At 46.7% G+C, this 13,616-nt stretch overlaps 1 protein-coding gene across 1 annotated transcript in view; it reads left to right on the top strand.

The window, feature by feature from the left end:
- Positions 1-9,882: 9,882 nt before the first annotated feature.
- Positions 9,883-13,616, top strand: part of c1qtnf6b (C1q and TNF related 6b) — a 4,749-nt gene continuing 1,015 nt past the window's right edge. Inside the window, exons 1-2 of the mRNA XM_079278232.1 lie at positions 9,883-10,003; positions 11,054-11,246. Coding sequence (XP_079134358.1) covers positions 11,066-11,246 — 181 coding nt within the window. The 5' untranslated portion in view covers positions 9,883-10,003; positions 11,054-11,065. The remainder of the gene's footprint in view (positions 10,004-11,053; positions 11,247-13,616) is intronic.

The raw sequence follows: 13,616 nt of genomic DNA, 5'->3' as shown, positions 1-13,616 counted from the left end.
CCTCGGGGCCGCGGGACCCATCCATCGTTTACAGCAGTGCTCGATGCTAATAAATGACCTTCACCAGTTCCTATGGAGCGTCTTTTAAACGGGACTTTGTTTTTGTCGCGGTGACGAACAGGGTTTTTTTTAAAACTGTTCCGGTGTTGAAGAAGTGTAACGTCATCGCTCCTCGCTCACTAAAGGTGTTTCTGCCACTGACAGGCTCGTGTTATTATACGCGTGACAACATCACGACCACGAGCTCTCTTCCTCCAGACTGGTTGTTGATGTAACCAAGTCTCGCTCAACGTGAAGCCTCGTTGTGAAATCCGCGTCACATCCTGTTCTCATCCGCCATTCGTCCTGAATCAGACCGTTAAAGCGCACAAACAGAAATAAAACCGCGTTCTTTGTATTTCTCTCGGGTTCTTTGCATAATGTCGACAGACACTTAGAATGACTCTAACAACACATTGACTGTGAGGATAAATTGCATCCATTAAGCGTCTGCTGTCTGCAATGTTGTTCCTTTAATACTGAACCGACTAAAAACACGGCTGTCCATTCGTCACTGAGACACAATGAGATTGTTTTATTAGAAAAATACCAAAGTTACTCTTTAAAAGATGTTTCACTCGTTTTTTCTTCTGGATTTAAATGATTCTTAAACATTCAACGGATTTGTTAAATGCTGTTTGTATAATCTTGAATGTTGATTAAATCACAGGATCTCTGGCTCTTCCCTGTGGCCGCCGTTAGGGGGCGCCATTGAACGCAAGTAGCAAGTGAGCAGCGATGGATGATTGAGATGAAGATAAGTCAGCAGCTCTGAGTTACAGCTGATACCGGATCCACCAGGATGGTGTTCAACAATAAGAGAAACCCGAATGTTCATGTTGAGTGTGCACATGTGATCCGCTGATTGAAACACAGTCAGTTGTTGCTGGTGCCTCTTTCAGAGTCCACTAAACGGCTTCTGAGCTAAAGCTGCAGCACGGAGACTCTCTCACACACCAGAGGTCTTAACACGAAGCTGCTGCTCTTCTTGAACTGTCTCAGTATCACGTACGTTATTTCCCCGGAGCTGAAGGGAAGCGGTGCCTGAATATTGAGCTGTTTCCCGCTCACAGTGCAGAGACTGAAGATACACACAGACACACACACACGCACACACACGCACACACACACACACACACACACAGACACACACAGACACACACACAGACACAGACACAGACACACACACACACACACAGACACAGACACAGACACAGACACAGACACACACGCACAGACACAGACACAGACAGACACACACACAGACACACACACACGCACACACCCACACAGACACAGACACAGACACACACACACACACACAGACACAGACACACAGACACAGACACAGACACACACGCACAGACACAGACACAGACAGACACACACACAGACACACACACGCACAGACACAGACACAGACAGACACACACACAGACACACACACGCACAGACACAGACAGACACACACACAGACACACACACACGCACACACCCACACAGACACAGACACACACACACACACACACACAGACACACACACCCACACAGACACAGACACACACACAGACACAGACACACACGCACAGACACAGACACAGACAGACACACACACACGCACACACCCACACAGACACAGACACACACACACACACACACACAGACACACACACCCACACAGACACAGACACAGACACAGACACAGACACACACGCACACACCCACACAGACACAGACACACACACACACACACACACACACACACACACAGACACACACACCCACACAGACACAGACACACACACAGACACAGACACAGACAGACACACACACAGACACACAGACACATAGACACAGACACACACACACACACACGCACACACACCTACACAGACACACACATACACAGACACCTACACACAGACACACACACACACACACACGCACACACACCTACACAGACACACACATACACAGACACCTACACACAGACACACACACACACACACACGCACACACACCTACACAGACACACACATACACAGACACCTACACACAGACACACACACACACACACACATTGAAGTGCTTCAGGGGGAAGCTGACATTTTAATAATCAGTTTTAATAAATGAACATTCACAGAAATGATGAGTGAAATGTTCAGTTCATGAACATCGTGCTGCCCTTCACTTGATCAGTGTGTGTGTGTGTGTGTGTGTGTGTGTGTGTGTAGCTTTGATTTCTAGCAAACGTGTTCATAAGCCATCACACTCGTCTTCATCACCACTCAAGAGCTTCGGCTCTTTGCAGTAAGCTGCAGGTATGGATGAGGCTGGATGGAAACACGCTGAACCGTGAACGCTGAGTGAGCAGAGTCCTCACATTTCAAACCAATTCTTCACGGTTACGGAACAACGGAGAACACGTCACGGATGCATTCATCACGGTAGCAACAGGAGCGTGACGGGAAGCTGCTGCTCATCCTCACGAAGACCACAAGCTCCTCTGAGTTAGTGCGGAATCTCTTTTTATATTTTCAAAATCAAGTTCAATGTTGATTTTTACTTTTTAAGAACAGAAAAATAGAAACAGACGACACGTTCTCACTTCCAACTCAACTCAGACGCTGAGTCAGAGGCTCGAACCTTCAAACTGTTTCCTCTGCGTCCTCAGTGAGGAGAGTCAGGGAAGCTCGTGACACGAGTGGCTTTTCAAAATAAACTTGTGTTTTCACAGGAAATGTACAGTTTCTGCTCGTTACATGAAGCTGAAGGTTGTGTGACATCTTTGCTGTTCTCACTGGACTCTGATCCACTTATAATGTAATAATGTGAACCCCGAAACAAAACAAAGTAAAAACCAGATCAATGAACAGAACAGTGAGGATGTGTGTGAAGACAACGTTTAACAGCTGCAACATTCATGTCATACATTGTATTTGATTCAATGTTGTTTCCATCACACTTCGACACACAGCTGTGGCGTCTGTAAAGCAAAGTATTTCTGTTTTCTTTTGAAAGTTTCAGCTTCGTTTCTCTTTCTCCATCGCTCCCCTGGGCTCCTCCTCCCGCTCAGCCTCACAGTGACGGTTGAACAGCTGAGGGCCGGGTTCTCATCGTGGTCCCGGGTTCTCATCGTGGTCCCGGGTTCTCATCGTGGTCCCGGGTTCTCATCGTGGTCCCGGGTTCTCATTGTGGTCCCGGGTTCTCATTGTGGTCTGCATTCGTCTCGGGAGCGGTGGTTGGACTGGCAGAGAGGGAGGACGTGGGAGGAGGGTGTTGAGAGTCAGCAGAGGCCCGAGAGAATGACGAGAGGCAGACGGAAGAATCCGGAGAGGAGTACGAAGCACGCCTTCACGCGGGCCACGGTCAGTCAGACACCAGGACCAGGACCAGGACCAGGACCAGGACCAGGACCAGGACCAGGACAGAGGCCTCGCACACTTCATTCAAGCCTCCGAGAGGTTCCACACAAGGTTCTCTCATCCATCGTTGACTTTACAACCATTGTTTTGTTCAGAAACTGCAGTTCCCATGAGGCTTAGTGTCTGGCTTTGTATTTGGGGGTTTGTAGCGTCACGCTTTAGCTCTACACGTCAGAGGAACCACACGGAGACGCTTTGTATCACGTAGAGCTCCAGCTTTTAAGCTTCATGTCATCAGATGTCATAAAATAGCAAACACTAAATACTATTAGCATCACACACAGAAGGGATTTGACTCGGCAATGACAATAAACACAGCGATAGTTTGAAGACATTGTTAAGAATAGTTTGAAGACATTAAGAATAAAGACTAAATATGAGAAACCAACAATCATATGGAATATCTGTCACATTTATAACAATAAGTCTGTCCGTCCTGAAGGATGAAACTCACTGAGCTGCTGGAGATGAAGATGCTTCACTTTCCTAAAACTACTTGTTTATATACAAAATAAATGCTGATGCTGAACATGTCAGTTCGAGGTTTATTAGATTTACCCTCAAATAGCCAACGTTCAGTACAAAATCCACAGTTTGGTAAATGAAGGCAGTGCTTGAATCATTAAAATACAGTCTGAAGAGCAGAATAAGCTCCTTTCCACCAGACTTCAGCTCTCAGAGCTTGTTTCTCACAGCGATGCTCTGATGACCTTCTGCTGTTTGTCTCTCAGACTTCTTCACGTAACAACCTCCAAATACAAAGTGAGCAGCTTCAGGACCGGCGGGTTGAATCTGTCGCGTCCTCCAGGTTCATAAAAACAAGGCTGCAGTTCTCAGAATCATTCGGCGGCTCCTTCTGTCGAGGGAAACCTTCCTGGCATTTGCAGCCTTGAAGGCTTTTGAAGGAGGAAGCGGAGCTCTGAAATGGGACCCAGCTTGTGTATGAACATCTGGATTAATTGGCATCAGGTGTGTCTCGTTTTACAGCTGGGACGCTCAGGGCTGACCCCTGCCTGCTCATTGGAGCCCCATCTCGCTGGCCTTGATGCGTTTGGTTTTTGTTAACAAAGAAAGACAACGGGAGATTAAAACAGAGAGAAAGAGGAAAAAGAACCTCCACATATAACTTGTTTTAGTAACGTTTGCATGAGTTGAACTAAAGAGTGCTGCAGCAGAGAGAACAATGAAAACAGTCTTTAAGTGCTCGTGTGGGAAAAACACACACATCAAACCAAACGCACACCCGGAAAAAGCACATCTCATACGGATGAGTCATCATAGAAGAGTGAAGGGCAGGTCAGTTTGAAAGGATAGAAATGTGAGAGTTTTTATTCTGTTTCCATTAAAGGAAGCAGTTTTTCATTTGTTCTTTCTAATGTGTGAAACAAGAGAACCAAAGAAAAAGGAAAAGAGAGAGAGAAGGAAAGAGAGGAGAGAGAGAAACCTCTTTAACCAACGTCCACTCGCTCTGAAACTGGAACTTTAATCAAAGTTTGAAGGGCAAGTCAGCGGAGGAGGAGGAGGAGCTTCAGGGAGATTCAGGTCGTTTGTAAAGTCAAGTTTCCATCCATTGGACTATTTCTTCAGATTGTGGTCTGAAAGCTCAGAGTGCTGAAGAGTGCTTTGTTTAAATCCTCGCTGGTCGTAGAATCGTAGACATGGATCACATTACAACAGGACGTGTCGACGTTAGGCAATGCAAGTAGTGGATGTGGCTTTAGAGATGGTTATATGGGAGAGGCACACGGAAAAAGAATGGTTCTTACCGGGTTCTTTAAAAGGATGTGTGGTTCCACGAAGAACCGTCACCCACTAAAGAACCATTTGATCTATTGAATGGTTCCACTGGTTTGTCATAAGGTTCTTTGGGATATTAAAGGGTTATTATTAATTCATATTTGAGGTATTGGATGGTGGAGGATGGTATACATTGGCAAAACTAAATTGGAAAAGGTTCTTTAGAGAACCTTCAAGTCTTCAGGTAGGTGCTCCTGTGGAGTGTAACTTTAGCCAGAGCCAGCAAAATGTCAGCAATTAAATCTTACATTGGAAGATGCCTCCAGTAAACCAGCGATGTGCTGTTAAAGCGCTGGTATCCAATCGGTCCTCGTATCCAGCATGCTAACACTTAGCATGCTAACTTGTGTATTCGACACCCGCTGGTCCTGCAACAGTGTTGAACCAACAAATCAAAGTCCATTTCACAAAAAAAGGACAAACTCAAGACTTCAAAACCGTAGTGCACAAACCAATGGGTGACGTCACGGTGACCACGCCCACTTATGATGTTAAAAACATTACATATGAACTGGAAGACTCCTGCCAGACTTGCAAATGTACTTACCATTTGCTGGTCACATGACCATTATACTATGAGAAGGTTTTCACAAAGGGCTTCAAGCTTCCAACGTTTCCATTGGCAGGAAGTCACAGTTTGGCTCCATCACATTCATCTCTCCTGTAATAAACGCCAAAACAGTAAACTACTGTGTGAAGATGAGTATATCTGTGACATATATGTGTTATAGAACAGGAGTAGGAGGTTGAGGAATAGAAGTACAGGCAACAGTACAAAGAGAGGTGGTAAGACTACGAGTACGTGTACGTGTGTTACACCACTCTCACATGTGTGATCTGTAATTAGCTTTCAGTATATAGAGGTGTCTCTCATGCACACACACACACACACACACTGTCTCACACGTACAGAGAGCAAGAGAGGCGTCCAATAGAGACAAAGAGAGACACTCTGCAGAAACACACACACACACTCTGGTCTCCCACACACACACACACACACACACACACACACACACACACACACACACACACACACACACACACACACACACACACACACACACACTGCTAACTCCCCCGATCCCTCCCACCATCTGTCTCATCTTCCTCCCATGTCGAGTTTCCACAGATGCGACCTCAAAGGTGTCGCACAGAGCGGGGAAAGAAAAGATGGTGAAGACGTCGAGAGACAAAGCAGAGAGACAGAACAAAAGACAAAGTGACAGAGAGACAGAACAAAAGACAAAGTGACAGAGAGACAGAACAAAAGACAAAGTGACAGAGAGACAGAACAAAAGACAAAGTGACAGAGAGACAGAACAAAAGACAAAGTGACAGAGAGACAGAACAAAAGACAAAGTGACAGCGAGACAGGCGGTGGAACAACAGTTCCATATTTAAAACGGGAAGGTAGCAGATGGATGAGCACGTTGATATGTGGAGCTCTGAAATAGAAGAGTCGTTACAATGAATGTTGCTTCTTGTAGCTCACAGATGTTAAAGGAAAAACATCCTCATTATTAGAAAGTCCGGCAACAAAAACAGTCAATTTTCTCTCGTGACATACAAACAGTGAAACTAAACTTCTGTCTTCACAGGAAACTGTTATTGAAGTAAGCAAGTTACCTGACAAATGAATCAACACTGACTTCTTGTTTCACACGAGCAGCGGTCTGCTGACGGACAGGTCGCTGTCGTCGTCGTCATGACGTCACCCATTGCTTTGTGGACTGAGGCTTTGAAGCCTCGAGTTCAGCGATTCGGCCATCTTGGTTTACGGCCGTCGCCATGTTTCTTTTGCAACCAGTGAACAGGAAGTGACCACATCTGGACTGAGGAGGAGTGTCGTAGAGACGCCGTATACGTCTGTGGTAGAGACCTGTCAATCAGCGTGTAGCCCCGCCCTAAAGAGAAAGGCCGATGATTGCAGATGAAATGAAGAGCACGTTGCGTCAGACGGACATCCTCCGCTCAGGAAGTCAAACCAGCTTTGATGTTCGGAAGATCGCCGGTTCAACTTTCAAGCCTTCTGGTGGAATAATCAGAGCTGCGGTGCGCTTTCTAAGAAACGCAGTCAACGCGCCTCCTCGTCGTTCTGATGTTTTCGTCTCTCTTGTCACGTTGAATCATCCTCAGCAGTCAGAACGGGCAGAGAGCATCGGCACTTCAGAGGCTTTTTCACTTTTGAGTTGTGTTTCAAGAGAACTATTTCAAGACCTACTGATGAATTGCCGGGTATTCATGTTCTCCAGAGGATGTATCACTTGAGTAACTCTCCGTTTAGTGCCGCCAGCAGGTCAATTGCTTTACTGCGTTGTGTGCGCGTGCAGTCGCCGACCTACGTAAGAAACGTACTCATCACAAGCCAAACCAGGACCTTTATTTCCAAACCTAAAGAAGGAGATTCCTGTGAAAGCATGGACGCGAGGACATCGTCTCATTCTCCAGTTCTTACCGGTCTGTGCTGAATGCAAACTACATCTGGGAGTCTTTGTTCAACAGGATGTGTGTAGCTTGCTAAAAGCTTTGCTGTGTAATTATCTGGTTTTACCATCGCAGACGTGCTTCCACATGAGAGAGTACAGCAGCGCTGCAGGCCGAGACCGCTGAGCCGAGGAGGAAAGACTTTGTTCTGCTTCTCCAGCGGAATCCCCGTCAGTTGTTCTGACACTCTGGATCTCTATTTCTGATGATTCCTTCAGGCTCCCTCCAGACGTGTGTCTTCATTCCCCGCAGAGTTCTGTGGTTCAGACCATGAATGTCTCGACGCAGTGTTCAATCCATTCCAGACAGTCGGCCGGTGTTTTTGTCCCACAGGTCAGGTTCCCAACTTCACACTTAAAAAAAAAAAGAAAAGACGAATCATCACGACCCAATTCACCGATTTATCTGTGAATCATGACATATCTATATTTGTGTGTAAACGAACGTTCCTGATCATTTTTTACAACTGTTTCCGCATCACCTTCTCTCATCTCGACCAGTTAAAACCAGCCGTCTGTTTGATGACCGTCTTATTGAAAACAAATGTGAAGCAACAATGCTTCGTGCTCTGCGTGTAGACGAAATATAAAAAGTGGACGTCTTAGTTTGTGGACTGATGTTTTGAAGCCTTGAGTTCGGCAATTCCGCTGTCGCCATCTTGTTGTTTTGTTGCAACCAGTGAACAGGAAGTGACCATATATGGACTGAGGAGTGACGTAGAGACACCGTATACGTCTCTGGTAGAGACCTGTCAATCACAGTAGCCCCGCCCTAAAGCATCCCCTGCTTTATGGTCTGTGTGACTCTAAATGGACCATAATGTACTAAATGAACATCATGCTGTATTGAAGAAGACTTGAAACTAGAGATTGAGACATAAACTCATGTTTACAATGTTTACTGAGGGAATAAATCAAGAGAGAAGTAGAGTCATTTTCTATAGACTTCTATACAACCAGATGAGTCGCCCCCTGGTGGACACTAGAGAGAATGCAGCTTTAACACGTGAAGCATCGGCTTCACTCGGAGGTTGCCGTCTGGTCCAAACAGTGAGCTCCAGCCGGATGAAGAGCCCTCTCGGTCTAGAGATGATGAAGCTCGCTCCATGTCAATCGTGGTACCACGTCACCCTGTGCTGTTTCTGTAGAGACCCGAGGTGGTGATGAACACGAAGACACAGAGTTCGTGCCGACGCTCAATGTGTGACTTGATTGAAGACGACTTTTCACCCGCTAATCAACCGACTTGTCAGCAGGTTCTTCCTTCATCCCGCCCCCTGGTGGACACTAGAGAGAATGCAGCTTTAACACATGAAACCTCCACCTCTTTGTTTATTTACCAATAAAGGTAATAATAATAATAAAGGTCTTCTTTTGGTCAAAGTTGTTTTTTAAATTTTTATTTTATATCCACAACATAAGATGCTCTATGCTTCTGTTGTTGGTGAATGTGCTCACTGAACGATTGGCCCTCAGGACACAGACGTCTAACGGCTGCACATCTGGACAAACAGCTGCCCGTGTTTTTGAGAGTGGATTGTTTCTTTAACTTACAGATGGGACGTGAAAGTACATGATGTGAAACACCAACTTCAACTTCTTCTGTAGTACGTTTTCTTTGATGGTTTTCAAAAATGTTCTTCTTCAGATTATCTCGACGTGTTTTTTTCCCAGAGAGGGAAGAGAATCAGATGACAGCTTGATATAAAAGCCTGATTGATGACTGGTGGGAGTTTAAGAGAGTTATTGTTGGCAGAGTCAGTTCAGCGTGAGACGAATTAAAGGAAACGGAATCTGAGACACGATGAAGTGAGACGGTGGACAGAGTTGACCTGGTGACAGCTCCCTCATGCTCTCTGTCAAAAAAACCTCCTCAGGGAGAGTGATGGATGTGGAGCTTTAGGGGAGGTGGTCAAAGGAAGAGGGGGGGGAGAGAGAGAGGGAGGGAGGGAGAGAGAGAGAGAGAGAGCAAGAGACAGCGATGAGAGAGAGAGAGAGAGAGGGCGAGAGAGGGAGGGAGGGAGGGAGGGAGGGAGAGAGAGAGAGAGAGAGAGAGAGAGAGAGAGACAGAGAGAGAGAGAGAGAGAGAGACAGAGACAGAGAGAGAGAGAGAGAGAGAGACAGAGAGAGAGAGAGAGAGAGAGAGAGAGAGAGAGAGAGAGAGAGAGAGAGAGAGGCTGCTCCTCAGTCGTTCCTTCTCTCCTCTGACACCAGCAGCCCGGTTGTTTCTTTCGTCCTCCGGTGAAACTCCACCAGGTAAGACAAAATTACCTCGGCACAATAATCCCCCCCACCGGAGCTAGAAGAAGAAGAAGAAGAAGAAGAAGAAGAAGAAGAAGAAGAAGAAGAAGAAGAAGAAGAAGAAGAAGAAGAAGTTATTTCACAAACTCAGCAGCGGCTCTTTTTTTGGTGGAGAAAGTTGGCCGGTTATCCTCGTGCACGGTGCTCGTGTGGCCGGTTATCCTCGTGCACGGTGCTCGTGTGTGTGTGTGTGTGTGTGTGTGGGGGGGGGGGGGGGGGGGGGGGCTGCATGCCAATGATGCTCTGGCGTTTGTAGACGTGGCTCCCGAAATGAATTCATGATGCGCGTTGCGGTCGGTGCGTTACGCGGCACGAGTGTTTGTGTTTATCCTGATCGTGCGTGATGTGCACGCGGCTTTTTCTTTTGTTGAGGTGAGGAGGGGTAACGTGAGCTGATATAACACATTCAGACACCAAACATGAGTCTGTTCAACAATAGATCCATAAAAACAGATGTAAGGACCCGGATCAACGTCTTCATGTCTGCTGTGTCACTTTCAGCAGACATTGCTCGTGCACGGAGAGTGACGTGTCCTCGTGTGTGAATCAGTGCAAACTGTTCAATAGTTTCATGAAGGTAGTGAGAAGTATTCAAACAACGTTTCAGTGTGTGCACGCTTAGTGTTCCGCTGCATTCACTACACGCGCACGCGCGCGCTCATAGACTTCTATACAACCAGAGGAGTCGCCCCCTGGTGGACACTAGAGAGAATGCAGCTTTTAATTGCACACTGGATTTCTCTTGTTTGATTGTTGCACATTGATGGTAAACAGAGAGGCGGTTCTGCGTGTTGGTTCTTAAGGACTGCTGATTCGTGGCTGTTTTTCTCTCCAGGAGGTCGTTGTAAGTTGAGCTTGCTGGACTTTGCAGAAGTTGCTCTGGAGAAGCGACTTCTCAGGAGCTTCATTCTGGGAACAAAGTGTTCCGTGATGTGCTTCAGAGTCTCGGTGTCTTCGTACTACACGCTGTGACTCTTCCTCTCTCTCCTTTCTGTTTCACTCCAGCTCGTGACAGCCATGTGGGCGGTGTGTCTCAGGCTGCTCTTGCTCCTCCCCCTGGCTTGCTGCGTCCCCTCCCCCTCCAGACCTCCCTCCAGGCTCTGCAGGCGGTGCTGCGACCACCCGGAGACCCCCGCCGCCACGGCCCAATATCAGATACCGGAGGTCCGCACCGTCATCAACATGACCATCCTCAAAGGTACCAGAGCCCGGATTAGCTTCTGTTAGCTTCTGTTAGCTTCTGTTAGCGTCTGAGCACGGAATTAAAGTTCACCGGTGCTTCCGAAGTCTTTGTCCCTGCGGTGCAGTTAGTGACAGTGTGGGCTCCATGGTAATGTAGCTCTGAGGGGGCGGGGCTTAGACGAGGGTCAATGAAAGTGCTGCAGTTGAACGTTGATGAAAAACATCCTTCCTTCAGTATCTGTGTTTCCTCAATCAGATCTCAGCTTCTGCTTCTACAGATGTTTGTCTGACAACACGCCTTTTAGAGTCGCCGTGCATTTGGTGCTTCAGAAAGGAGACGCTCCAACCTGGAACCACGGCAACGATAAAATCAACCTCTTCTTCAAGACTGCGTGAAGGAACCAGGCTGCCAAACAACAGCCTGTTATAGTGTCTCTCACAGAAAATCCAGATCAACTAATGAATTCATGCGAGCGCTGAAGTGAAGGAAGACATTTATACTTGTGTGTCCACACACCGGAGCTCCGAGACAGTTTTATTGGGCCGAAGAAGGCAACGTTCCAACAGACCTGGAAGGGTTCGAGAGTCGAGACCTGACTCGAGCCGCCGGGTCAGTTCTTAGGACAGAGGAAGCGTGTGGACTCCATACGACTTCTACTGTAACACATGACTGACTCAACTCTGGCAACTCGGTGGCAGCGTGGACGAGATGATTACTCTGTGGTTATGCATGTGTGTGTGTGTGTGTGTGTGTGTTTCCAAACCTTCCAATCACTTGACTTGACCTCAGGTGAACTCCAGTCAAGCTGTAGAAACACCTCAGAGCTGATCACATGTGAGACACCTGAGCTACGTTTCACCGTCAGAGCGAACGTCAGTGTGTGAGAAAGCTCTGGACTCCTGTTTCACTTTGATATTATGGGATGTTGAGAGGATGTTGAGATGATGTTGAGATGATGTTGAGAGGATGTTGAGAGGATGTTGAGATGATGTTGAGAGGATGTTGAGATGATGTTGAGATGATGTTGAGAGGATGTTGAGATGATGTTGAGAGGATGTTGAGAGGATGTTGAGAGGATGTTGAGAGGATGTTGAGATGATGTTGAGATGATGTTGAGAGGATGTTGAGATGATGTTGAGATGATGTTGAGAGGATGTTGAGATGATGTTGAGAGGATGTTGAGAGGATGTTGAGATGATGTTGAGAGGATGTTGAGATGATGTTGAGAGGATGTTGAGAGGATGTTGAGATGATGTTGAGAGGATGTTGAGAGGATGTTGAGATGATGTTGAGATGATGTTGAGAGGATGTTGAGAGGATGTTGAGATGATGTTGAGAGGATGTTGAGAGGATGTTGAGATGATGTTGAGAGGATGTTGAGAGGATGTTGAGATGATGTTGAGAGGATGTTGAGGATGTTGAGAGGATGTTGAGAGGATGTTGAGAGGATGTTGAGAGGATGTTGAGAGGATGTTGAGGATGTTGAGAGGATGTTGAGATGATGTTGAGAGGATGTTGAGGATGTTGAGAGGATGTTGAGATGATGTTGAGAGGATGTTGAGATGATGTTGAGATGATGTTGAGATGATGTTGAGATGATGTTGAGATGATGTTGAGAGGATGTTGAGAGGATGTTGAGAGGATGTTGAGAGGATGTTGAGATGATGTTGAGAGGATGTTGAGGATGTTGAGAGGATGTTGAGGATGTTGAGATGATGTTGAGATAATGTTGAGATGATGTTGAGAGGATGTTGAGAGGATGTTGAGATGATGTTGAGATGATGTTGAGATGATGTTGAGATGATGTTGAGAGGATGTTGAGATGATGTTGAGAGGAGCAGCTCTGGATTCAGATCATGTTCTCAATGATCCATTCTGCCCCAGAAGGAGGAGATGGATTCTAAAGAGCAGTTCATTTGGAGACGTTTCGCTGTTTCCAGCCTGACGACCATCAATAATGTGGTACAATAGAAACGGCAGCAATAGAACGAGCGTAACTGTTGTGTCTCCTCCAGTCACACCTGTTCCTTCAAAGTCAACCTCAGGTGTCTCGTGTGAGGAGAACGCGTTTGAGATGGAAAGCTTTCGAACGTGTATTTTCTGTTTGAGAGCCTGTGGCGTGAGACGATGTTCCCTCCCGCTGAAATGAAGACACGTTATTGCTCCTCATGCTTCAGACCGGTCCTCAGCGGAGCTCAGTGCAGGTCACAGACAACAAAACAACGACTCTGCGTTTTAATACTGGCTCCTGAACGCACCGGCTGACATTGTGCAGACGGACGCTCCTTCAGAACACGCGGTCCGTCAGAAGACGGCGCTCAGAGGAATCCTTCAGGTTGATGAGAAGGATTCGGAGCGTCAGACGTGAGAGCTTTCCTGTAACTT

Source organism: Melanostigma gelatinosum (genome assembly GCF_949748355.1).
Source record: "Melanostigma gelatinosum genome assembly, chromosome: 11".
In the NCBI taxonomy this organism is placed as follows: Eukaryota; Metazoa; Chordata; class Actinopteri; order Perciformes; family Zoarcidae; genus Melanostigma; species Melanostigma gelatinosum.
This window is presented reverse-complemented; position numbering and strand designations above follow the sequence as displayed.